The sequence below is a fragment of the Pantherophis guttatus genome, chromosome 9 (genome assembly GCF_059756535.1).
Source record: "Pantherophis guttatus breed Tessera chromosome 9, ASM5975653v1, whole genome shotgun sequence".
Lineage (NCBI taxonomy): Eukaryota > Metazoa > Chordata > Lepidosauria > Squamata > Colubridae > Pantherophis > Pantherophis guttatus.
Window position 1 is genome coordinate 26,034,917 of NC_142071.1, and position 24,084 is coordinate 26,059,000.

Below are 24,084 nucleotides of genomic sequence, written 5' to 3' on the forward strand. Positions count from 1 at the left end.
TTGATTTGTTTTATTGATTCTCCAGCTTGTTTACTTGAAATCCTGAACGTGACTGGGATTACATCAGATTATACAAGCGTACATTTTATACTTCAACTCGGTGTTCTCCTCTGGCTCACATCTCCACCCCCACCCCAATCCCTGAAAAAATACACCGTGAATTACCTTTTGAGTCTGAAAATAATCAAGCTTTGGGCGTGGGGGTGCAAAATATAATTATTTCATCAGATACTTCACGAGATTGGAATGCTGCATTTTGAAAGGAGCGAAACAACTTCATCAATACAGTTCTTTTCAGCTAACACCTCTTTTGTTCTGATTATATTTTTATAAAGAAATAGAAGCAGGCAAGCACTGTTCGTCTTGAACTAAGGGTAGCAAATTAGCAGTAACACCTAGGTGAATGAAGAATGGGGAAAACACAAATGCACCAGGATAGCATTCAGTTATCTAAAGGGGCTTAATGAATAGTGGCATTAGAGCAACGTGGTGGCCGAGAGGTGAAGACTCTCGCCTCCCACTCGGAAGGTTGATAGTTCAATCCTAGGCAGCGGCAGATGTTTCTCTAACAGGGCGCAAAGAGAAAATATCTGCTGTGAACCCCGCGTAGATGTCAGGAAGGGCATCCGGGCAGTAAACTCTCAGCTTCATTCAGTCACCACCGACTCTATCCCGAATCCCAGATTCACTTAACAACCACATTTCTTAACAACTGCAGTCATTCACTTAACAACGGTGGCAAGAAAGATCGTAAAGTGGGGCAAAACTCACTTAACAAATGTCTCACTTAGCAACAGAAATTTGAGGCTCAATCATGGTCATAAGTCAAGGACTGTCTGTATGATGGAATGAGGATGTGATGGCATCTGTGGGAATCTGTCAAAAATGGTGTAGGGTCTGTTTGGGCTGGGGGTTGGACTAGATGACCTACAACAGTGGCTCTCAACCTTCCTAATGCTGCGACCCTTTAATACAGTTCCTCATGTTGTGGTGACTCCCAACAATAAAATTATTCCTGAAACCATTGAAAATATGTGTTTTCTGATGGTCTTAGGCGACCCCTGTGAAAGGGTCGTTCGACCCCCAAGGGGGTCCTGACCCACAGGTTGAGAACCACTGACCTACAAGGTCCCTTCCAACACTGTTAATCTGTATCTGTATCTGTAACCAATTGCATTAACATAGTAAATATCACCAGATTAGATCAAGATTATGTGACTTCATTCATCTAATATTACTAAAGCTGATTAGGTTTAATTTTTGGGTGCTTCAGCCTATTGTGTACGTGTAGTCTGATTCGTTTATGAGTCAGAGTATTGTAGGAAACTTGTTAATTCCATAAGCAAGTCATGCACGACCAGGGAATAATCATATTAAGTGTATTTTAGCAATCAAACGCAATTCCAATTAAAACTAATGAATTGAATGGAAATCTCACTCTGCTCCTTCTTCTTTGTTGTGGTCTGCTCTTAAAAATTTGCCAATGGGTGGACCAAAATCAGTTGGGTATCTTTTTCTCAAGACAATAAAGCTCAAGAAATGGAGTTGTCTTTCCTACCAGGAAATCTTGGCAACTGCCATTTGACAAGGATCTGATGTAGGGTTAGCTTCCATTATTATACTTCTCACAATTCTTTAGGGAGACGAGAATAATCCAGAGCTATCAGAAACACAGCCTGATAGCACTCACTAAGTATTATATGGACTCAAAAACCTGACCTGTGTCTGCAGAAGGGATGCCTTGGGGAACGTTGCCTTTTTTCCTACTGTGCTCAGAAGCAAAACAATCATCTCATTTCTCCCAGCCAAAGGATTCTCCTAATCCTCTAACTGCATAAAAAATCTACCGATCTACTGCAACAGGAAACCAACGATTTGCAAAACGGCTGCCTGGTGAACTGAAAGAATGAAAAATGAAGAAGGCTGAGGAAAAAGGTGTGAGTGGAGAGGTTGGGTGCTGGCATTGACACCCATCTGATAGGGATTGGAAAATATTATGTATATCTAAATAGTATTATTATTCTTATTAGCATTCTGCATATAGTAAAATGACCCAGACGATCTACTGTTCAGTAAGTACTCATATATGTTAAAGAAAAAAACCATTATAAAATCATTAAAAAAAAGAAAATAGAATGTGCTTCTCTCTATATAAAAAGATTAAAAAGAATAGCTAGCTGAAACAGGCCTAGGAGAAATGAAATAGAAATGTTCTAGTGCCAAGGTTGGAGATTTTGACTTCAGGACCATGGACAGCAAAGTTGGAGATTTTTTGACTTCAGGACCATGGACAGCAAGGTCAGAGATTTTGACTTCAGGACCATGGACAGCAATGTCCTACATGTGGAAATTTACCTTTACCTATTGAATAAATACAGTATTGATATCATCATTGTCGTCATCTATAATTCTTCAAGGAAGAAATGAAAGATTGATCAAATTGGACCAGCCTTGCAGTTGCAAAGAATTAGCTAACATGCAACATACCCCAAATGAAAGTTTGCTCATAAAAGACCCGTGTATAAATAAAACCATTTTTAAAGGTCAGAAGGATTTTTAAAAAGCACACACAGACAATCCGTTTATTCCTACCAACGTACGTCACAGAAATGATGAAATGATTCATGCGACACTTTCGATCTGAACGTCAGTCAACCTACCAATTTTTGATTCAATGCAATCAAGAAAGACCAAGATATGGCTCCTCGGGGTTCCAGGAAAACAATTTTACACTTAAATATTATTGCTTCCTTGGGATTTATTGGCCAAGCTTCACCTGCTCGTATGCAATTTTTTTCCATACTGTAAGGAATGGATTTAAAGTTTTTTTTTTGGATAACTGCTATATCTTCTTCATTCCTAATGTGTTGTGCTGGGTAAGGTGTTGGCTCAGGAATTGGGAGAACAAAGTCAATCCGGTTGTCCCTTATGGAAGATTACTGAGCAGGTCCTGAATCTCTAAAACTCAGGGCTTAAACCACCAGAGGAAAGAAGGTATTGTGTTTATATTTTGTTGGTCCATATTTATATAGTAGTTGGAAAAAGAACGATAGGCAAGATGGAACTCTAACCCTGATAGCAATAGTACTTAGACATATATACTGCTTTACAGCCCTCTCTAAGCAGTTTACAGAGTCAGCCTACTGCCCCCAACAATCTGGGTCCTCATTTTACCCACCTCGGCAGGATGGAAGGCTGAGTCAACCTTGAGCCTGGTGAGAATCGAACTGCCGAACTGCTGGCAGCCGGCAGTCAGCAGAAGTAGCCTGCAGTACTGCACACTGCACCACCAAGGCTAATAAGATAGTAGAGGCAAGAGGTTGTGATGAAGAAAATGGCCTTGACCAATGTCATACATGACACTGTAAGCCTGTGCTGGGCTACGGTTGGTTGAATAAGCTACGATTGGCTGTATTCACACATTTCACTAAACAAGCCATATTCTGCTTAGCACGATGTGTAAATCCAGCCTACCCATAGCTTGTAAGCAAGAGGACCATATAGGGATACAAACATAATAACAAGGGGGTCAAGGCACATTTCTCGGCATGAGTCTTAAAGGATGCTAAATTTGACCTGAGCCTGTTTGAAAGCTTGCAAGGTTGGCCATGATAAGAAACAAAATACTGGGTCCCCGTTAAGCTGATTTAGAGAAAACAATAACTTTGGGATCTTTATGGAAAGGGGTGAACGTATGTTGGACATTGTAAAATGAACAGAGAAATACAGTAGTGGCCAAAATTGTGGAAACCTTTTGGGAAAAGTGTATTTTTGAGCTTTGATGGCTAATAACACCAATTTTTTTTTTTGACTTTCAAGATAATTCTATTCCACTGCTGGAATGGGCTGGGAATAGCCCAGACCTTAACTCAATTGAAAATCTATGGAGCCGACTAAAGAAACTTGCTAGTCAGAAGCGACCCAGCAATAAAACCCAGTTAATAGAAGCCATCATTCCATCTAGGTTTCACATGATAACAGCTGCAGAACTAAAAGACTTGGTTCACTCCATGGGGAGATGTTGTAAGGTCGTAATTCATGCTAAAGGTTACCCAACTAAAGATTAACTGACGTGGTGATCATTTTTGTATCTCTCATTTTTTCTATGGTGATCATTTTTGTATATCTTGTTTTTTCTATGGTGATCATTTTTGTATATCTCGTTTTTTTCTACCTGTTTCACTTTTCTTCTTTATACTGTAACTGCTTTTCTAATAGCAAATCCTTCATAAAAGTTATTGCATTACATTCTTGATTAAATTATCTTCCCATTGATATATAATGTTATGGTACTACTCCAAGTGGTGTTATGACCTAGTTTTAGAAAATACACTTTTCCCAAAAGGTTTCCATAATTTTGGCCACTACTGTAGGTAGCACAATAATTGTATGGGTTTTCATAAATTAGATAGTTAGCTGGACATTTTAATAAAGGCCTATCTCTTCCTCTGGGCAAGAAACCATTTCAGAACTCATGAAGAAAATATGAGTTCCATATTGAAATAGCATATTGAAATTTATTACTATTATTATTAATCAAATAAATTTATTTTGAAAGGCCATTCTGGAAGAGAGCGCTCTTTCTCTGTTGAACTCCATCCTCCCAGGAGATATGGAATGGGAAGGTGGCCTTCCATTCAGCTTAATTCTTGAAGAACCATAGCTGAATTCCTACTGAGCTTGTACTGAACTGTCTTCATCAGTTAAAGACTGGTGGGCAAGATGGATTTTTGTTCATGGCCAATAAGGAAACTTCAGTATTCACCATGGACTTTCCTATGTGTAAACTAAGCAAGAAACAAGGTTCAAGATCGCTAAGATGTTTTGGGTTCAGAATCTTGGAAGGAACGTATGGGAGACCAGGTGGTGAAATGAATACAATGGTGGGAAGGTTGACGATGAGTTGTGGTGGTTGTGGATGATGGGGCCAGAGATGGTCAGAGCTGGCCTGGGCTTTCTCCTCACCCTTATGCACTGCGAGCAGGGGCGCAATGGCGCTCTGATGCCAGACGGTGATAAGCAGCGTCCAGGGAAGCACAATCAGCACAATCGCCAAGATGTCTCGTCGCTTCGGCATCTCCAAGGCTGATGGGACCCACAGCTCCTCATTACCTGACAGCAGAAACCCCAGAGACAGAACAGGAGACCACATGGAGATCAAAGCAAGAAGGGATCAGAAGGCAGTTCAAAGGCCACGAGGCTCACGAGTCTTACCAGCGCTCACAACCCACCCATTTCACAAGCAGGTTTGAAGAGGCAGCAGTTGCCACCAAAGAGAGGCCAGGTTGTCCCCAGCAGGGAAGATCCTTCTCTGGGTGATGTTATTGGCCGGGACTTCAGGATCCCTTCTGGAAAGATGCCTGTGAAACAAAGCAAAAAAAAAAAGGGGGGTAGACACCGAAGGATGGATGGGTCCATTGTCCATTCCACAATTGTACCACAGAGATGTATAGCTGGAAGGGACCTTGGAGGTCTTCTAGTCCAACCCCTTGCTCAAGCAGGAAACTCTATACCAGGGGTGTCAAACTCAAGGCCCACGGCCCGGATCTGGTTCATAGGGTGCTTAGATCTGGCCTGTGGGGCCGCCCTGGAAACAGCGAAGGTGTCAGCGTTCCAGAAAACCCCCAACTCCCAGTAAAGACACGGACGCAGGCATTTTCCAAAGTTCTCTTTACTAGAATAGGTAAACTGGCACATCTGAGAAATCCCGAATCTGAAAATCCCGGGTTTTCCTTCTGTAATTCAAAAGCTCCCAAAACCATCCCATTTCTCTCCTTTCATTACATGCTCCAATCAACATCCGTTCCACCTCGACCCAGCCCCTGACCTTGACCAATAGCAAGAATGCTATTATGTCTACTAATTCCACTCTCCTAAATCCCCCCCTCCTACTTTCCCACACATGACAAGGTGGCAGCATTGAAGCTTCCGGCCTAATATGGCTTCCAAGGCTGACGGAAGGACTGGCCCACAGTGCCTCTGCCAGCAAAAATGGAGCTCGGCCAGCAAATAGGGAGCTTGAGAGGGACGCGTGAAACCCTCCCGAGCTCCGTTTTTGCTGACAAAGGTTGCAGGAGGCCGTCACAGCTGAAAACGGAGTTCAGGAGCCCATTTTCACTGGCAGAGCTCTCGGGGCAGGGGTGAAATCCAGCAGGTTCTGACAGGTTCTGGAGAACCGGTAGCGGAAATTTTTAGCAGTTCGGAGAACCGGCAAATACCACCTCTGGCTGGCCTCAGAGTGGGGGTAGGAATAGGGATTTTGCAATATCCTTCCCCCAGGAGTGGGGTAGGAATGGGGATTTTGCAGTATCCTTCCCCTGGAGTGGTGGTGGGAATGGAGATTTTGCAGTATCCTTCCCCCAGGAGTGGGGAGGGAATGGGGATTTTGCAGTATCCTTCCCCCAGGAGTGGGATGGGAATGGGGATTTTGCAGTATCCTTCCCCCAGGAGTGGGGAGGGATTGGGGATTTTGCAGTATCCTTCCCCTGCCATGCCCACCAAGCCACACTCACCAAGCCACACCATGCCTACCAAGCCACGCCCACAGAACTGGTAGTAAAAAAAAAATTGGATTTCACCGCTGTCTCGGGCCGCCACAGACACCCCTGATATGAGTGACGTCGAGCTGGCCATGCCCACTCTGGCCACGCCCCCCGAAGGTCAAACACAACCCTGATGCAGCCCTCGATGAAATCAAGTATACCATTGCAGACAAGGGACTGTCCAATCCCTTCCTTAAAAACCTCCGGTGATGGAGCATCTATTTTTGTCCTGTTCGATTAGATTCCCACCAGGAAAAAAAATAAATAAATCTTAGATCGTCTCTAGATTCCGTGCGATCTCTTTCCACTTCCTACTGCTTCCTCCTGCCAAAAGAAGTTCAAGGCTGGGAGTATATTAAGCTGACACCAAGGTTTAGCTCAGATTCTAATGGGAACCCAGACAAGATTTAAGCAGGCCATATTTTACCAAGGGGGTTATCTTGGCAAGCGGTATACATCACTTCAGTGGCAATGCCCGGAGTGGATAATTTGCAATTCTGAGAGAGAAGTTGGGATGGGATCAAGAAAGAGACATCAACAGGCAATTGACAATGCAGACAATTGGGGTGGGGGGAGGCAGTGTCTATGTGTGTGTGTGTATATGTGTGTGTGTATTGACAGGCAGGGGGACAGTGCAGGGGTGAAATCTATTTACCTTCCCTACCGGTTCGTCACATGCGTGCTTGGACCCTCTGTGCATGCGCAAACCCTTCTGCGCATGCCAGGGGTGGGTTCTATAAATTTTTACTACCGGTTTTGTGGGCGTGGCTTATTTTGTGGGCGTGGTTTGACGGTCATGTGACAATTCTTTAGGATTTGGCAGAGGTACTGGTCTACCAGGCTTTTAACTGCTTGCAGAGCTGTATTGGTCTACTCATTTGTTTTTGGAGGCACTGGTCTATTCATTTGTTTTTGGAGGCACCTTCTACTCATTTGTTTTTGGAGGCACCGGTCTACTCATTTGTTTTTGGAGGCACCGGTCTACTCATTTGTTTTTGGAGGCACTGGTCTACTCATTTGTTTTTGGAGGCACTGGTCTACTCATTTGTTTTTGGAGGCTCTGGTCTACTGATTTGTTTTTGGAGGCACCGGTCTACTCATTTGTTTTTGGAGGCACTGGTCTACTGATTTGTTTTTGGAGGCACTGGTCTACTCATTTGTTTTTGGAGGCTCTGGTCTACTGATTTGTTTTTGGAGGCACCGGTCTACTCATTTGTTTTTGGAGGCTCTGGTCTACTCATTTGTTTTTGGAGGCACCGGTCTACTCATTTGTTTTTGAAGGCACTGGTCTACTGATTTGTTTTTGGAGGCACCGGTCTACTCATTTGTTTTTGGAGGCTCTGGTCTACTCATTTGTTTTTGGAGGCACCGGTCTACCACTACACTGCCTTTTAACACTGATCAGCTGTAGGGCGGCCCTTTGAAGCCCCGCGGCAAGAGTTTAAACAGTTTTTTTCCTTCTAGCCGATCAGCTGGGACTCAGGAGGCAGCAATAGATTGGGGGTGGGGCCAAATAAAAGGTAAGAATAACGCAGGGGGGTGGGGGTGGGGCAGGGGGGGCAGCTCCCGAACAAAGAGAAGCAATTCGGTGATGTCATATCGTCACTGTTACCGACTCGGCCGAACCGGGCCGAACCAGGAGGAACCCACCACTGGCACCTGCGCAGAGGGTGAAAAACAGGTTACTTCCTGATTTAACCAATGATGACCGGGTGGGTGGGCGGAGCCTTGTGCTGCCGTCGCTACCTGTTCTCCAAACTACCCACAGAGCTGGCTGGGGAATTCTGGGAGTTGAAGTCCGCCAGGCTTAAAGTTGCCAAGGTTGGAGACCGGTGCACTAGGGAGGGATATGTAAAATCCAGCATTGCCCACTAGGATCCATTCAAATCATCCTTTTTTCAAAAAAAAAATCAACGACAGTTGAATTTGGGGGAAGGGGGTTTGTCCTTCAGAAAAGTGAGCTACCGTATTTTTCAAACTAGAAAACGCACCTAGATTTAACGGAGAAAAACAAGGGGGACAAAATAGTTTTTGGTTCCGCGCATTGCGTTTTTGGCCTCCCTGGCCCCCAGGAGCACTTTGCAGGCCAAAAACAGGCCTCCCAAACCCTCTGTGCATCCCTTTTTTGCCAAAAACACACCCATTTTTGGCCCACAGAGAGCTTCTGGGGGCCGGGGAGGTTGAAAACGTGACTCGCTGAAGGTTTGGGAGGCCATATTTGGTCTATAAGACGCACAGACATTTCCACCCACTTTTTTGGGGGGTGGGGGGTGGGAAGTGCGTCTTATAGTCTGAAAAATACGGTACTTATTTTAGAGCTGGCCTGAAGGGTCTTGCAAATTTCTTCGTTGGACTGGTAAGGCGAGAAATTTTGGGGGATGGTTTCACTAAATTTCTCCGGGAGAAAGAAAGATTTTCTCTAACTAAGAACGAGAAGAAGAGGCCCCCAACACGTCTTAAAATCGCCAAGGCCCTTTTGAAGCTATCTCACCCCTTCGCCCACACCAAATTTCGTGGCAGGAAATTTCACATACGGGATTTCGTGCTGTACGAATAAATATTTCCTCCTAGCAGGTTTAAAAATCACCTATTAGCTCATTTCATGGAAGGTGTCTAGTTCTACTATTATCTTTTATCTTATCGACGTATCCACACCGTCCCTCTCCCGTAAGTGTTTATGGGAGGGAAATGAAAACTTCGTCCTGTCTATCTTCTCATAAGCTAAATTTTGGGAGGGGGCTGTTAGTAAAAAGTGGGAAGATTAATATTATAGGAAAGGGGCTAAGGATTTTCGGTTAGAGGAAAACAGTTTGGAAAAGGTGTTTGTGTGTGTGAGAGAGAGGGGGGAGAGGGAGAGGGAGGGAGAACGAGCGGGAGTGAGAGAAACAGAGAAGGAAAAAGAGGGAGAAAGAAACAGAGGGGGAAAGAAAGAAAGAAAGAAAGAAAGAAAGAAAGAAAGAAAGAAAGAAAGAAAGAAAGACAGGGAGGGAGGGAGGGAGGGAGGGAGGGAGATAAAGAGAGAAGAATGGGCAACCCCCACCCAATAAAAAGCAATAAAGTTCATCCTCATTAATTACTCTGTAAGCCATTACTGCCTTAAAAAAAACCCATAACTTTAATGGAGGCTATTATAAAGTATAGCAGCAAAATTGTGAAACTAATTACTGTGCAGTTATTATAGAGAAGAAAGTGGGGAGGGGGACACCCAATCCACTCCACCCTCCCTGCCCCCCCAGTAATTATTTTTCTGTCTGGCTGAATTCTGCTCTCGCCCAACCACAGGAAGGATGTCTGCTGACCATCCTTCAGGTCTTCTGGGAGTCCTCCATCGCTGCTGTTCCATCCAATGAATGCCCCTCCCTCTTTCCAATTCCAACTTTAGAGGGTATTTTCTCCTTTCCCCTCCCCTCTCCTTCATAGGCACTTGCTCTGCCTTCCAGCAAAATTAAGTGTTAGATGACTACAGTAGTGAAATCCAAATTTTTTTACTACTGGTTCTGTGGGCGTGGCTTGGTAGGTGTGGTGTGGCTTGGTGGGCGTGGCTTGGTGGGCATGGTAGGGGAAAGGATACTGCAAAATCTCCATTCCCACCCCACTCTGGAGGCCAGCCAGAGGTGGTATTTGCTGGTTCTCCGAACTGCTCAAAATTTCTGCTACTAGTTGTCCAGAACCTGCTGGATTTCACCACTGCTACAGAGGTTGAAGACACTGAAGGAGGAGAGCTAGTTAGTTAGTTGGTTGGTTCGTTAGTTAGTTATTTTATATCCCACCTTTATTATTTTTTTTAAAGCAACTCAAGGTGGCAAACACACCTAATATACTTTCCTAATTTCCCCACAAAAACAACCCTTTGAGGTAGGTGGGGTTGAGAGAGAAGGACTGGTCCAAAGTCACCCAGCCATCTTTCATGCCTAAGGCGGGATCAGAACTCACAGTCTCCTGGTGATTGGTCCAAAGTCACCCAACCAGCTTTCATGCCTAAGGCAGGATCAGAACTCACAGTCTCCTGGTGATTGGTCCAAAGTCACCCAACCAGCTTTCATGCCTAAGGCGGGACCAGAACTCACCGTCTCCTGGTGATTGGTCCAAAGTCACCCAGCCAGCTTTCATGCCTAAGGCGGGATCAGAACTCACAGTCTCCTGGTGATTGGTCCAAAGTCACCCAACCAGCTTTCATGCCTAAGGCGGGATCAGAACTCACAGTCTCCTGGTGATTGGTCCAAAGTCACCCAGCCAGCTTTCATGCCTAAGGCGGGATCAGAACTCACCGTCTCCTGGTGATTGGCCTAAAGTCATCCAGCCAGCTTTCATGCCTAAGGCGGGATCAGAACTCACAATCTCCTGGTGATTGGTCAAAAGTCACCCAACCAGCTTTCATGCCTAAGGCGGGACCAGAACTCACCGTCTCCTGGTGATTGGTCCAGTTACCCAACCAACGTTTGTGACCAAGGCAGAATTTGAACTCACAGTCTTGTACACACAATTCCCCACCAATAGAAAACTAGCAGGACAAGCAAAGAATTAAGCTAGAACATTTTGACTCTGGATTTCTATTTTATTCCTTTGGCTGGAGCACCATTGAAAAAGGCTCACCGTCCTCCATTTCGACTTCATTCCGTTCAAAAGTATGGATTTCCCTCACAACCTCTGCTAAATGGCTCCCATAAGCATGAGTTATTGAATAAACTATAACTGACTGGATTCATTAAAAAAATGTGCTAACCGAGAACCATGATTTAAAACGCACGACGACTTGTGAAGCCCAGACAAATCACTTAGTGGGTTAGGATGGAGTCTGTCCATAGTTTCAGCCTCCAGCTTGCCTATAAATGCTAAGAAGAGCTCAAAGAGCCAGAAATCATACAATTCAACTCCAGCCCACATCATTTCTACTTAATTCAGCATCCGAGGGGCTGTCAGGAGGTAGGGAAGACATCAGGAGAGGTATGGGAAAAAAAAGTCAAGTTCAAAACCTTTATTGTCATTGTACATCATGTATGCAACGAAATCGATTTAGCCTCTGCTGGTGCAGTCCATGCAAGAATACAAGACAACATGAATAATGTAAAGATTGAATATAAAGATGACACCGGGGTGGGATTGAAAAATTTGCCCTGAGTGGCGTTGTTGTGGTCCGCCAGCAGCCTGCGGAGCTGACAGTGGAGTCGGACAGTGAGGAGGCTGAGGAAGAACAGGGGTCGGTCCTGGAGGCTGGGGAAGGCCCGGATGAGGGCTCTGCGTCGGAGGCAGAGATGGGGCCAGGGCCATCGGGGAGTGATGTGCGAACTCCGGAGCCTCCAGAGGCAGACAGCAGAGAGGCAGAGGAACAGGAGGAGCCTGTTCCTAGTGCACCCATGCGAAGAGCTGCCAGAAGGCAAGAGCAGCTAAAGCAAAAAGGACGACTCAGGAGTAAGGCCAAGAGATTATTGGCCCCTCCCATAAAGCTTAAAAGACCAGCAACAGCAATTGGGCTCTTTGTCGGAAAACAACCGTTGATAGATTCGTTTCTTGTCTTGCTGCATTTATTTCTTGTCGGCGTCTTCTGCTTCCGAACTTTTCCTAAGAAAAGCCTTTGGCAGGTTGCCAAAGTAGACCGAGGTTGGTGATAAGGCTGAAGAATTGTGTTATGAAGAATTTGTTTTGAATGAGTTTGGTCTACGCTGAGAATGAGTTAATTCTCAGCTGTTCTAATAAAAATCTGTTTGTTTAGAACTTATTGCGTCTGATAATACTTGGGCCTAGGTCACAACAGGCGTGGCCTTGGGGATTTGGCCTACTCGGCCTCCTGCACTACGGTGGGAGAGGCAGTTTCGCCCTCCCCAGGCTCCAAAGGCTTTCCTGGAGCTTAGTTCCTAGCCTTTGGAAAGCTGCCATTTTGAACCTTCCCACAATTCCCCACAGTAGCGTTTCGTAGGAAACTATGCTGCATCATAGAGCATCCGTCTCATAAAAGCTTAGTTTTTATTCTGGGCTAAAGCTCTGGGCCTTCCCCCTTTCCATCCATTATCTGTAAATTCTCACTGGTTTTATTATTTTAATTTATTGTTATCCTACCTTTTTATTGTTTTTTTATAAATAATTCAAGGTGGCAAACATATCTAATGTTCCTTCTTCCTCCTATTTTCCCCATAACAGCAACAGTGTGAGGTGAATTAGGCTGAGAGAGAGAGATTGGCCCAAAGTTACCTAGCTGGCTTTCATGCTTAAGATGAGACTAGAACTCCCAGTCTCCTGGTGATAAACTCAAAATCTTCCACCTGGCTTTCATGCTTAAGATGAGACTAGAACTCCTAGTCTCCTGGTGATAAACTCAAAATCTTCCACCCGGCTTTCATGCTTAAGATGAGACTAGAACTCACCATCTCCTGGTGATTGGCCCAAAGTCACCCAGCTGGCTTTCATTCCTAAGGCAGAACTAGAACTCACAATCTCCTGGTTCATTGGCTCAAAGTTTCTCACCTGGCTTTCATGCCTAAGGCAGGACTGGAACTCACCATCTCCTGGTGATTGGCCCAAAGTCACCCAGCTGGCTTTCATGCCTAAGGCAGGATTAGAACTCACAACCCCTGAATTTTTCTCCGATGGAGAATCCTTCCTACTGCCTCCCCTCCCCAGAAGAGGCTTCTTTGTCTCACCTGAATGCCTTCACATTCTCCTGCGCGCAGTGCGCTATTCCTAGCTGTCAAGATTTATTTTTAATTATGGAAACTTCACAAATGTGCTGGGGGCGGGGGGGAAGCGGTACCTGCACAATTAATCTTGGTGTCTTTTAAATGTTTATTAATAAATCCAGGTAATAACAAATGTAAGTTTACTTAATGCGAAAACAAGGAGCGAGTATCAAACCGAGATTGAGATGGCTTGCCTATATTTTGCTACCTGTAACTCGGGGAAGCAGCTAAGAAGGGTTGAAGCAACTATTTGGCTCGCCGAGTCAGGGACCTGTTTTGCATGTAACCTTAAATCATTGTTAGTGTTAACTTTATTGAATGATCTATCATTGGGTGGGTTTGTGCCTTGGTCTAAGCCAAAATGCCAATCTGAATGTATACCCTGTTTATCTCAACGGGACTGATTCGTAACACGACATCTAGATCAGAGGGGGGTTTCAGCAGATTTTGACCAGTTCTGGAGAACCGGTAGTGGAAATTTTGAGTAGTTTGGAGAACTGGCAAATACCACCTCTGGCTGGCCCCTCCCTCATCTATTCTCTGCCTTCCAGAGTCCCAGCTGATCGGGAGGAAATGGGGATTTTGCAGTATCTTTCCCCCTGGAGTGGGGTGGGAATGGAGATTTTACAGTATCTTTTCCCTGGAGTGGGGTGGGAATGGAGATTTTACAGTGTCCTTCCCTGGAGTGGGGTGGGAATGGAGATTTTACAGTGTCCTTCCCCTGGAGTGGGGTGGGAATGGAGATTTTGCAGTATCTTTCCCCTGGAGTGGGGAGGGAATGGAGATTTTACAGTATCCTTCCCCTGGAGTGGGGTGGGAATGGAGATTTTGCAGTATCCTTCCCCCTGGAGTGGGGTGGGAATGGAGATTTTACAGTATCTTTTCCCTGGAGTGGGGTGGGAATGGAGATTTTACAGTGTCCTTCCCTGGAGTGGGGTGGGAATGGAGATTTTACAGTGTCCTTCCCCTGGAGTGGGGTGGGAATGGAGATTTTGCAGTATCTTTCCCCTGGAGTGGGGAGGGAATGGAGATTTTACAGTATCCTTCCCCTGGAGTGGGGTGGGAATGGAGATTTTGCAGTATCCTTCCCCTGGAGTGGGGTGGGAATGGAGATTTTACAGTATCCTTCCCCTGCCACGCCCACCAAGCCACGCCCACAGAACCGGTAGTTAAAAATGTTTGAATCCCACCACTGATCTAGATTGACCCATATTTTATTGATTTTATTTATATTTTGCTTTTTTTGAGTGGTGCGGTGGCCTAGAGGTGGAGCTCTCACCTCACAATCAGGAGGCTGTGAGTTCCATCCTAGGTAGAGGCAGATCTTTCTCTCTCTGGGCACAATGAGAATATATCTGCTGAACGAAACTCCACATTGGTGACAGGAAGGGCATCCGGCCATTAAAACGTTTTGCTAGCTCCATCCAGTTGCTCAGACTCCACCCCACAAGGGATTATGGGGTCATTAAATGATGATAATTTATATTTTGCTTTTTTATTTTTTATAAATAATTCAAGAAATCAAGCATACCTAACACTGTTTCCTCCTCCTATTTTTCCTACAACAGCCCTTTCAGTTGGGTTGGGCTGAGAGAGAGTGACTGTCCCAAAGTCACCCAGCTAGCTTCCATGTTGAAAATGGAACTAGAACTCACCGTCTCCTGGCATTTGACCCAAAGGCATCGAACTGGCTTTCGTTCCTAAGGTGAGACTAGAACTCACCATCTCTTGGTGATTGGCCCAAAGTCGCCCAGCTGGCTTGCATGCCTAAGGCAGGATTAGAATTCACAGTCTCCTGGTTTCTAATCTGGTGCCTTAAATTTTGGTCAGTTTTTTTGCTGTTTTCAGGCCGTTTTCAAGCCATTTTCAGTCTGTTTCCATGCCCTTTTCCAGGCTGTTTTTTAGATCAGCTGGCCAGTGCACATATGCACACCAGGAACCAGAAGCTCTTCTGGCACGCGTGCCCACAGAGAGGGCTCTGCACGATAGACCAAACTAGCATATTTTGTGCTAAATCATGGCTTGGTTTCAGCCATGATTTGTTCAGCTAATTACAGCATCCCATTTAATACCTCTCGCTAAGCCTCAAACCATACTTTATATACTGAAACAATTAGCTTCACGCCACAAGCTAAGCCAAGAGTAAGCGACTTGCATTTTGGCTTGGTAAAATTTAGTTTATTACAGGGATGAAATGCTCTCGGTTCGGACCTGATCGCCTGATCCGGTAGCGATAGCGGCGGGTGGTTCGGAGAACTCAGCTGGGATCGTCGGAGGCTTTTAAAAGCATTTTTTTCTACAAACTTAAGAGGTTTGTAGAAAAAATGCTTTTAAAAGTAAAAAAAAAAAAAGCCTCTGATGATCGCGCGGCTCAGCTGGGATCGTCAGAGGCTTTTAAAAGCCGCTTTTTCCTGCAACCTCTTAAGGTTGTAGGAAAAAATGCTTTTAAAAGCCTCTGACGATCCCAGCTGAGTTGCCTGATTGTCAGAGGCTTTTAAAAGCATTTTTTTCTACAAACTTAAGAGGTTTGTAGAAAAAATGCTTTTAAAAGTAAAAAAAAAAGCCTCTGATGATCGCGCGGCTCAGCTGGGATCGTCAGAGGCTTTTAAAAGCCGTTTTTTCCTGCAACCTCTTAAGGTTGTAGGAAAAAAATGCTTTTAAAAGCCTCTGACGATCCCAGCTGAGTTGCCTGACCGTCAGAGGCTTTTAAAAGCATTTTTTTCTGCAACCTCTTAAGGTTGTAGAAAAAAATGTTTTTAAAAGTAAAAAAAAAAAAGTTGGCCACGCCCACCCAGTCACATTACCCACCCACCCCACCAAGCCACGCCCACAGAACCGGTAGTAACAAATTTTACATTTCACCACTGGTTTATTATCATATGGTAGTTTTCAGTATATGCTTCTCTCAGGCGGTTTGAGGAGGGGGTGGGAAAGGAAAAAGAATTTTTGTTTTCCTTTAAGAAAAAGCACCGCAGCTAAATATATTCTTAAAAACCCTTCAGCCAATTCCAGTAACTGGCAGAACTCCATTGCCTGATAAGTGGCAATCAGCATTTCTAATAGGATGGCTACTGATTTAATGCATCAGGATTCCTCGGGGGGCAGACCGGGAGCTGGAGAAATTGGAAAAGGAAATGGAGTTGCAGGGATGTAAGCCTTCGAAGAGCCCGCAAATTCCAGTCCCGAAATTAAAATAAATAAATAAGTAAATAAAAATAAAAGAACCTAGGGCGATGTTCCCAGAATGTTGCCGAGGGAGCTGACAGCGTGTTGAAAGTCTAAAAAGAGAACTGCCAGGAATAATAACCAGAAGTTCGTTTTAATTCAATGATTTGACATTTCCTTTAATGTCTCAAAAATATATATATCTAAAAGGGACGCGGAGGTTCAGTGGCTAAGATGCCGAGCTTGTCGATCGAAAGATGGGCAGTTCAGCGGTTCGAATCCCTAGTGCTGTGTAATGGGGTGAGCTCCCGTGACTTGCCCCAGCTTCTGCCAACCTAGCAGTTCTAAAGCAGGTAAAAAATGCAAGTAGAAAAATAGGGACCACCTTTGGTGGGAAGGGAACAGCTTTCCGTGCGCCTTTGGCGTTGAGTCATGCCGGCCACATGACCACGGAGACGTCTTCGGACAGCGCTGGCTCTTCGGCTTTGAATCGGAGATGAGCACCGCCCCCTAGAGTTGGGAACGACTAGCACGTATGTGTGAGGGGAACCTTTACCTTTACCTTTTTACCTTAATAGCTCAGAGATGGGGATGTGGAGAGGAAAGGCACCGATATTTTGGACGTGCCTTATTCTGCCCACTCAGTGTGCTCAGCTGAGAAATCGCTTAGAAAGCAAATGGGGCTTGTGATTAATCTTTCTTTAGCCATTAGGCTTCATTTCACACAAAACCAGGGCAGCAACAGCCTGCGAGAACTGACGCTAAATGACATCTAGTTTGGATTTTGTTTTTGGGGACAAGATTGGGGGAGTGGTGAGGAGAGCATATCATCCACTCTTCGTTTTCCAATTGCTTTACGTGGCAGGAGTTTTCCATAAATGCCTTGAGAAATTCAGTGGCTCACGAGGTTAGGATGGCGATTGGCAGGCTCGTGTTTGAGACCTGATTGCTGCTGCGGGACAGGGTGAGCTCCCATCACACGCTCCAGCTCCTGCTCACCCAGCAGTTCGAAAGTCAGCGACTGCGAGTAGGTAAATCAGTACCTTAAGGAGGACTTGGGGGCTCCTTACATATCCTGGGGACATGAAAGTGTTGCTCCCGACATGTTTGTAGCTCATCATTGCTTGTATATATCTATTTCGAAGCAAGAATGTTTACCAGTATCTTGATACTAACAGTAGATCACCCATCATGCCTTCTCCAGCAGCCATTTTGGGGCAACCATGGTATCATGGCGTCCACCACATTCTTCAACTTTCCAGAGTCCAGACCAAAATAACTGTGTCCACCAGACCAAAATAACTCTGGGGTCCTTGATGGTCTCTGAGCTTGGTTGTTTTCTTGCGACGTTTCATTGCCCATCTAGGTAACATCATGAGTGTTAGAAGGGAGTGGGGTTTGCTCTCTTCGCCATTCAAAAGAGACAATCAAAAAACTAGAACACAAACAGAAAGATCAAAACGCGCACTCACCAGCCATCAAAACCTAGTTAAGCATAAATTTACCTCAGGATTAATTCTAGACCAAGATTCAGGCAGTAAACAATGCTCCAGTACAGAATTATCCAGAAGAAACCAGAGCTCTCCCACAGGGCAAGCCATTTATATACTGTATAAACAGGGAGCAAACCCCACTTCCTAGTAGCACTGAAGATGTTACCTACTTGGGTAATGAAACGTCTGTAAGAAAACGACCAAGTTCAAAGAGAATCAAGAACCCCACATTTCGATCCTGTGCTACAAATACTCTCTTCTGTTAGGGCCAAAATAAGATGGGATTAAACCAGGGGTGAAATCCAGCAGGTTCTGACAGGTTCTGGAGAACCGGTAGCGGAAATTTTGAGCAGTTCGGAGAAGCGGCAAATACCATTTCTGGCTGGCCCCAGAGTGGGGTGGGAATGGAGATTTTGCAATTTCCTTCCCCTCAGGAGTGAGGAGGGAATGGGGATTTTGCAGTATCTTTTCCCCAGGAGTGGGGTGGGAATGGGGATTTTGCAGTATTTTTACCCTGGAATGGGGAGGGAATGGGGATTTTGCAGTCTCCTTTCCCCAAGAGTGGGGAGGGAATGGGGATTTTGCAGTATCCTTCCCCTGGAGTGGGGAGGGAATGGGGATTTTGCAGTATCCTTCCCCTGGAGTGGGGTGGTAATGGGGATTTTGCAGTATCCTTCCCCCTGGAGTGGGGTGGGAGTAGAAATTTTCCAATAGCCTTCCCCTGCCATGCCCACCAAGCCACACCACACCCACCAAGCCACGCCCACAGAACCGGTAGTAAAAAAAATTGGATTTCACCACTGGATTAAACCCTTTTGACTGCAGTGGGACTTACTTCTAAGTAAGGCATCTGTAAGCTATAGATTTAGTGCTAAGCACATCTTATTTAGCTGAATTGTGTCTGCCAAACTTCTGGGGAATCTTGATCAAGGCTAAATCAACTTATGCTTTTCTTCTAAATCCTAATCAGGGATCCCATCCAGATCCAGTCCTTCATGTTGGCAGCTCTCTACAAAAGTTGTGTCTTTTTCCAGGTTGTAAAGCTTCTCTCCACAAATGCAGCACACACAGACACACACGAATATGCTTCTCCTTGTAGTCTTTGAAAGCAGAGAGCTTCCCAACCCTATTATTTGCCCTGAATTTCACTGAAGTTAATTAAAAAGCTCAGATAGGATTTATGTCCCCACGAAGTCACTGGAGATTTGCCATCTCAATTTTTTTTAAATTAATTTTTATATACACTTATTTTGAGCATAATGACCACCGAAACACCTTCGGCTTCCTTCTAACAGACATTGGATTGAACCGTTCCCTTGTTAAGCGTGAGGCCCTTTCAAAGAATTTGAACAAAGAAATCAGTTGGCTTTGTGAAATCAACTAAGCAGATCCAAATTGGTTTATATTATCACTGTAAATGTAAATTTCCTCTATTTGTTAAGCTCTCTGCTGGTGTCGAACAACTGGCCTGTAATTGGAATTTTGCAGATTTCACCGAGTAACTTTGGAAACCACCAAAATTAATATCGGTTGTCAAGTATTTGAAAACATGGCAGAGTTCTAGTTGTTAATTGTACTCTGACATAATGAACGATGAAGGTAAATTGCTTATTCATAAAGCAAATACTTTCCAACTGGGAACGCTGTGAGCGTGGCAGTCTACAGGCAGTAGATATCTTCATTTCTACATTTGATTTGTTAAACGGAAGGAACGTTCAATTTTTTTTTTAAGAGGGCCTGGACCAGGTTTCTGTAACAGATTAACAGAGTTGGAAGGGACCTTGTAGGTCATCTAGTCCAACCCCCCACCTAAGCAGGAGACCCTACCCCATTTCTGGCAGTCCAGTCTCTTCTTGAAAGCCTCCAGTGATGAAGCTCCCACAACTTCTGAAGGCAACTTCTCTTCCACTGGCCGATTGCTCTCACTGTCAGAAAATTTCTCCTTATTTCCAGGTTGAATCTCTCCTTGCTCAGTTTCCATCCATTATTCCTTCTCTGGCCTTCGGGTGCTTTGGAAAATAGCTTGACCCCCTTCCTCCTCTCTGTGGCAGCCCCTCAAATATTGGAAGATGCTATCCTGTCTCCCCTGGTCCTTCTCTTCACTAGACTAGCCATGCCCAGTTCCTGCAATTGTTCATCATATGTTTTAGTCTCCAGGCCTTTGATCATCTTAGATAAATTCAGATTAAAGGAGTTGGAAGGGATCGTGTAGGTCATTTAGTCCAACCCTCCGCCCAAGCAGGAGACCCCAACACCATTCCTGAAAGATGGCAGTCCAGTCTCTTCTTGAAAGCCTCCAGGGATGAAGCTCCCACAACTTCCAAAGGCAACTTCTGTTCCACTGGCCAATTGCTCTCACTGTCAGAAAATTTCTCCTTATTTCCAGGTTGAATCTCTCCTTGATCAGTTTCCATCCATTATTCCTTGTCTGGCCTTCAGGTGCTTTGGAAAATAGCCTGACCCCCCTCCTCTCTGTGGCAGCCCCTCAAATATTAGAAGACTGCTATCATGTCTCCCCTGGTCCTTCTCTTCACTAGACTAGCCATGCCCAGTTCCTGCAACCGTTCATCGTATGTTTTAGCCTTCAGTCCCCTAATCATCTTGGTTGCTCTTCTCTGCACTCTTTCTAGAGTCTCAACATCTTTTTTCTACAAACAATCTGCTTTGTATGTGCCGAAGCCCTGAGTCACATTCTGTGGCCCCCAGAAGCAATTCAGAATCTGTGTCTGATGGACATCATCGGCAGCTGAAACCCAGCCAGCGCCGATGCAGGCAATATCCTGAAGGGGGCACAGAGCACGCACGAGACGAACTCTGCCAATGACGGCGGAGGAATTGTAGTAGTTGTTTTTGTTGGTATGGGCTGCGGTAAGAATACGGTAATCATGCAGTAATTACAGCGCAGCTCAAATCAACCCGGCAAATTTTATTGCTATTATTACAGCTGTCACTACCGTTCTGGCACCGAAAGAAGACGGGTCATTACATAAGCGTCGAGAGAGAGAGAGAGTCTGCAGAAGAAGGAATGTCGGTTCGGCATCCACTCCCGATGCGGGGGGGGGGGGCTACGTCTTCTGTGCTGGATGCATTTATTATCAAGAGGGGGGGGGTTCAAAACATTTGAAAGGGCATCAGGTTTAGAACAGAGCAGCCCCCTCCCTCCCCAAAGTAGACTTCCTCCATTTTGGTATGCTTGGATCCATCTCTATTAGAGAGCAACCGTCCCAGTTGAGGGAAGGGCTCATGTAGAGTTACTACATAAACACAAGTTTACTCTCAACTGGGACGATTGCTCTCCAATCAGGGGTGGGATTCTACCGGTTTGGACCGGTTTGGGAGAACCGGTAGCTCCGACGATCAGCTGGGAGCGAACCGGTTTGCTCCGACGAACAGGTGGGCCCTCCCGCCCTTCCCTGTGCTTTACTGACCTATATCTTCTCAGCTGATTCGCGCGGCAGAGCGGATTGCCGCGCCTCAGCTGTGTTACTCCCCAGCAGTAATGCGGAAGGTAAGTTATCGTAAAACTGTGCACGCACGGACGCGCAGCGAAGCATGCAATCACCGAACCGGTTGTTAAAACGGCAGGATCGGGGGTGAAATCCTAGCAGGTTCTGACAGGTTCTGGAGAACCGGTAGCGGAAATTTCGAGTAGTTCGGAGAACTGGCAAATACCACCACAGAGTGGGGTGGGAATGGAAATTTTGCAATATCCTTCCCCCAGGAGTGGGGTGGGAATGGAGATTTTGCAGTATCCTTCCCCTGCCATGCCCACCAAGCCACACCCACCAAGCCACACCACGCCCACCAAGCCACGCCCACAGAACCGGTAGTAAAAAAATGTGGATTTCACTGCTGGGCAGAATCCCACCACTGTCTCCAATAGAGATGGATCCAAGGAAACCAAATTGGGGGAAATTTACTTTGGGGTGGGGAGGGTGCTGCTGAAATGTTTTGAAACCCCCCCCTTAATAATAAATGCATCCAACATGGAAGATGTCTATATCTATCTATCTATCTATCTATCTATCTATCTATCTATCTATCTATCTATCTATCTATCTATCTATCTATCTATACAGAACACAAACCCAGCCAATCAGAGCACAGCCAACCCCCCATCCAATCATAGCACAGCCAAAGCCCCAACCAATCAGAATACACTTCCACCCAATCAGAACACAGCCAAGCTCCCACCCAATCAGTTCACACCCCCACTGGCAGTTAAAAGGAAGAAACAGCTGCGATCACACACATTGTTCCTAGAAGCACGAAGCCGAAGACACCAGCCTGGATTCCGGACAGCTCCCGACCTTCGCACTTTCCGCGCTGACCTGAAGACATGGCTCTTTCGGCAAATCCCCTGATCGGCTGTGTGATTTTAAATTGTGGGGATTTTAACTTGGTTTTTGGTTTTAGTATTTTATCATGTTCTTTTATTGTGTAAGCCGCCCCGAGTCCTACAGGGCTTTTTTTCTGTTGACAAACTGCAACTCTGTGTTGCTCTCTGGGAGACTCAGATAGCTATTTCTGCCTTTTAAGGCGTCGTCAGTGAGCCACACCCACTTCTCAGATATTCCCCCTGTAAAGGTACAATGTGTCTTTTTCTTTTTCGTAGGCTTTTATGTGCATATTCTTTCTAGCCAGGTTTTACCTACGTAAACTAAGTTCTTCTGCAGCCCTGGTTCTGTGAAATCTCATTCACAAGCTTCTGGGCTTTTTTTCTGTTGACAAACTGCAACTCCACCCACCCTCCCTCCCTCCTTCCCTCCCTTCCTTCTTTCCTTCCTTCCTTCTGTGATGGCACACTGGTTAGGATGCAGTGTTGCAGGCTAACTCTGCCCACAGCCAGGAGTTCAATTCTGGCCAGCTCAAGGTTGACTCAGCCCTCCACCCTTCCGAGGTGGGTAAAATGAGGACCCAGATTGTTGAGGACAATAGGTTGACTCTGTAAACTGCTTAGAGAGGACTGTAAAGCACTGTGAAGCGGTATATAAGTCTAAGCGCTATTGCTTCACATCGGAACCAATGACCCAGAGCGACGGTCAGTAACTTTTCCTTCGAAGTTTTCAAACCCACGCAGGGGAGCCTTCTGTCAGAGATGTCTGTCTTAGGATTCTTGCCCTGGGAAGCTACTCGGATTCCTTGACCTTCAGCGGCTTTGCCCAACCCTCATTCCATTATCTCATCTCTGGAGAGAAAAATGAAATATTGTTGTCTGCTTGGTAAAGGCACTTAAACCAACTCTTCGAAGGAACAGCAAGTCATCATTATTTCAGACAGGTACACAAACACCATTTCTTGCCACCCCCTTCCTCTTTCCCGTAATTGCACAACGAGCATTAAGTGCTTTAATTTTTTTTTCTTTCCAAAAGTGGTTTGCCTCCGTAACATCGCATCCCCCAAAGGTATTTATTCTTAGTTGCAAATGCGCCCATTTTACTGCTGTGAAATGAAAATCAGAAATCTTTCCTTTCCCCTGATCCTTATGGGGGGGGGGGTTGTGGAAATATGAATGATGTCATAACATCTTAACGATGTCAGCGTTTCAGCGCTGACATAGAAGGGGAGATAAGCCCTGGACTTTTGCCTGCTAAATCCCTTTGAAGCTCGGTCTCTGTGGAAATGAAGAGGGGGGGGAACATTCCTGTGAAATGACGAGACAAGAAGGCTGGAGAGTGACTTGGAAGATAGCCAATGAGAAGCAGAGATTTGGGGATCGGAAAGGGAGGGATTGGGGGGCAAAAGATCAGTCTTGTCCGCACAAGTCATGATCCGGTTGCTGTGCTCGAATAAAGAGAAGATTTCCTTAAAGATTGGCAGTTTGGAAATTCATTTATTTTGAGATAGCATCGAAGTCTGACAAACGACTCCATAATCCTTTGTGGGGTGGAGTCTGAGCAACTGAATGGAGCTAGCAGGGTGTTTTACTGGCCGGATGCCCTTCCTGTTGCCAATCTGGAGTTTTGTTCGGCAGATATATTCTCGTTGTGCTCAGAGAGAAAAATATCTGCCTCTACTAGGATCGAACTCACAGCCTCCTGATTGTGAGGCGAGAATGTTTTCCATAACCCCAAAGATTAATTCTAGAAGCATGCTTTTGAGGAAACAGACTGATTTTCCATTTAGGTCGAAGGAAGTTTCAGCCTAGATCCACCATCAGGGCATTTTTTTTTTTGCCAAGGGCAGAATTTTGAATCAAGGGCAGAAGCGTAG

The 24,084-nt window shown here is 45.3% G+C and overlaps 1 protein-coding gene across 3 annotated transcripts in view; it reads right to left on the reverse strand.

Annotated features, from left to right (window-relative positions):
- B3GAT1 (beta-1,3-glucuronyltransferase 1) overlaps positions 1-24,084 on the reverse strand; it is a 74,192-nt gene that overhangs the window by 26,534 nt on the left and 23,574 nt on the right. The window contains exons 2-3 of one of the 3 annotated variants that reach the window (XM_087875913.1): positions 5,215-5,360; positions 4,966-5,112 (exon numbers count right to left, since the gene is read on the reverse strand). In XM_087875913.1, coding sequence (XP_087732039.1) covers positions 4,966-5,077 — 112 coding nt within the window. In that variant the 5' untranslated portion in view covers positions 5,078-5,112; positions 5,215-5,360. Of the gene's footprint in view, positions 1-4,965; positions 5,361-24,084 lie in introns of all 3 variants that reach the window. The other 2 variants (XM_060693566.2, XM_087875912.1) reach the window with 2 other exon arrangements.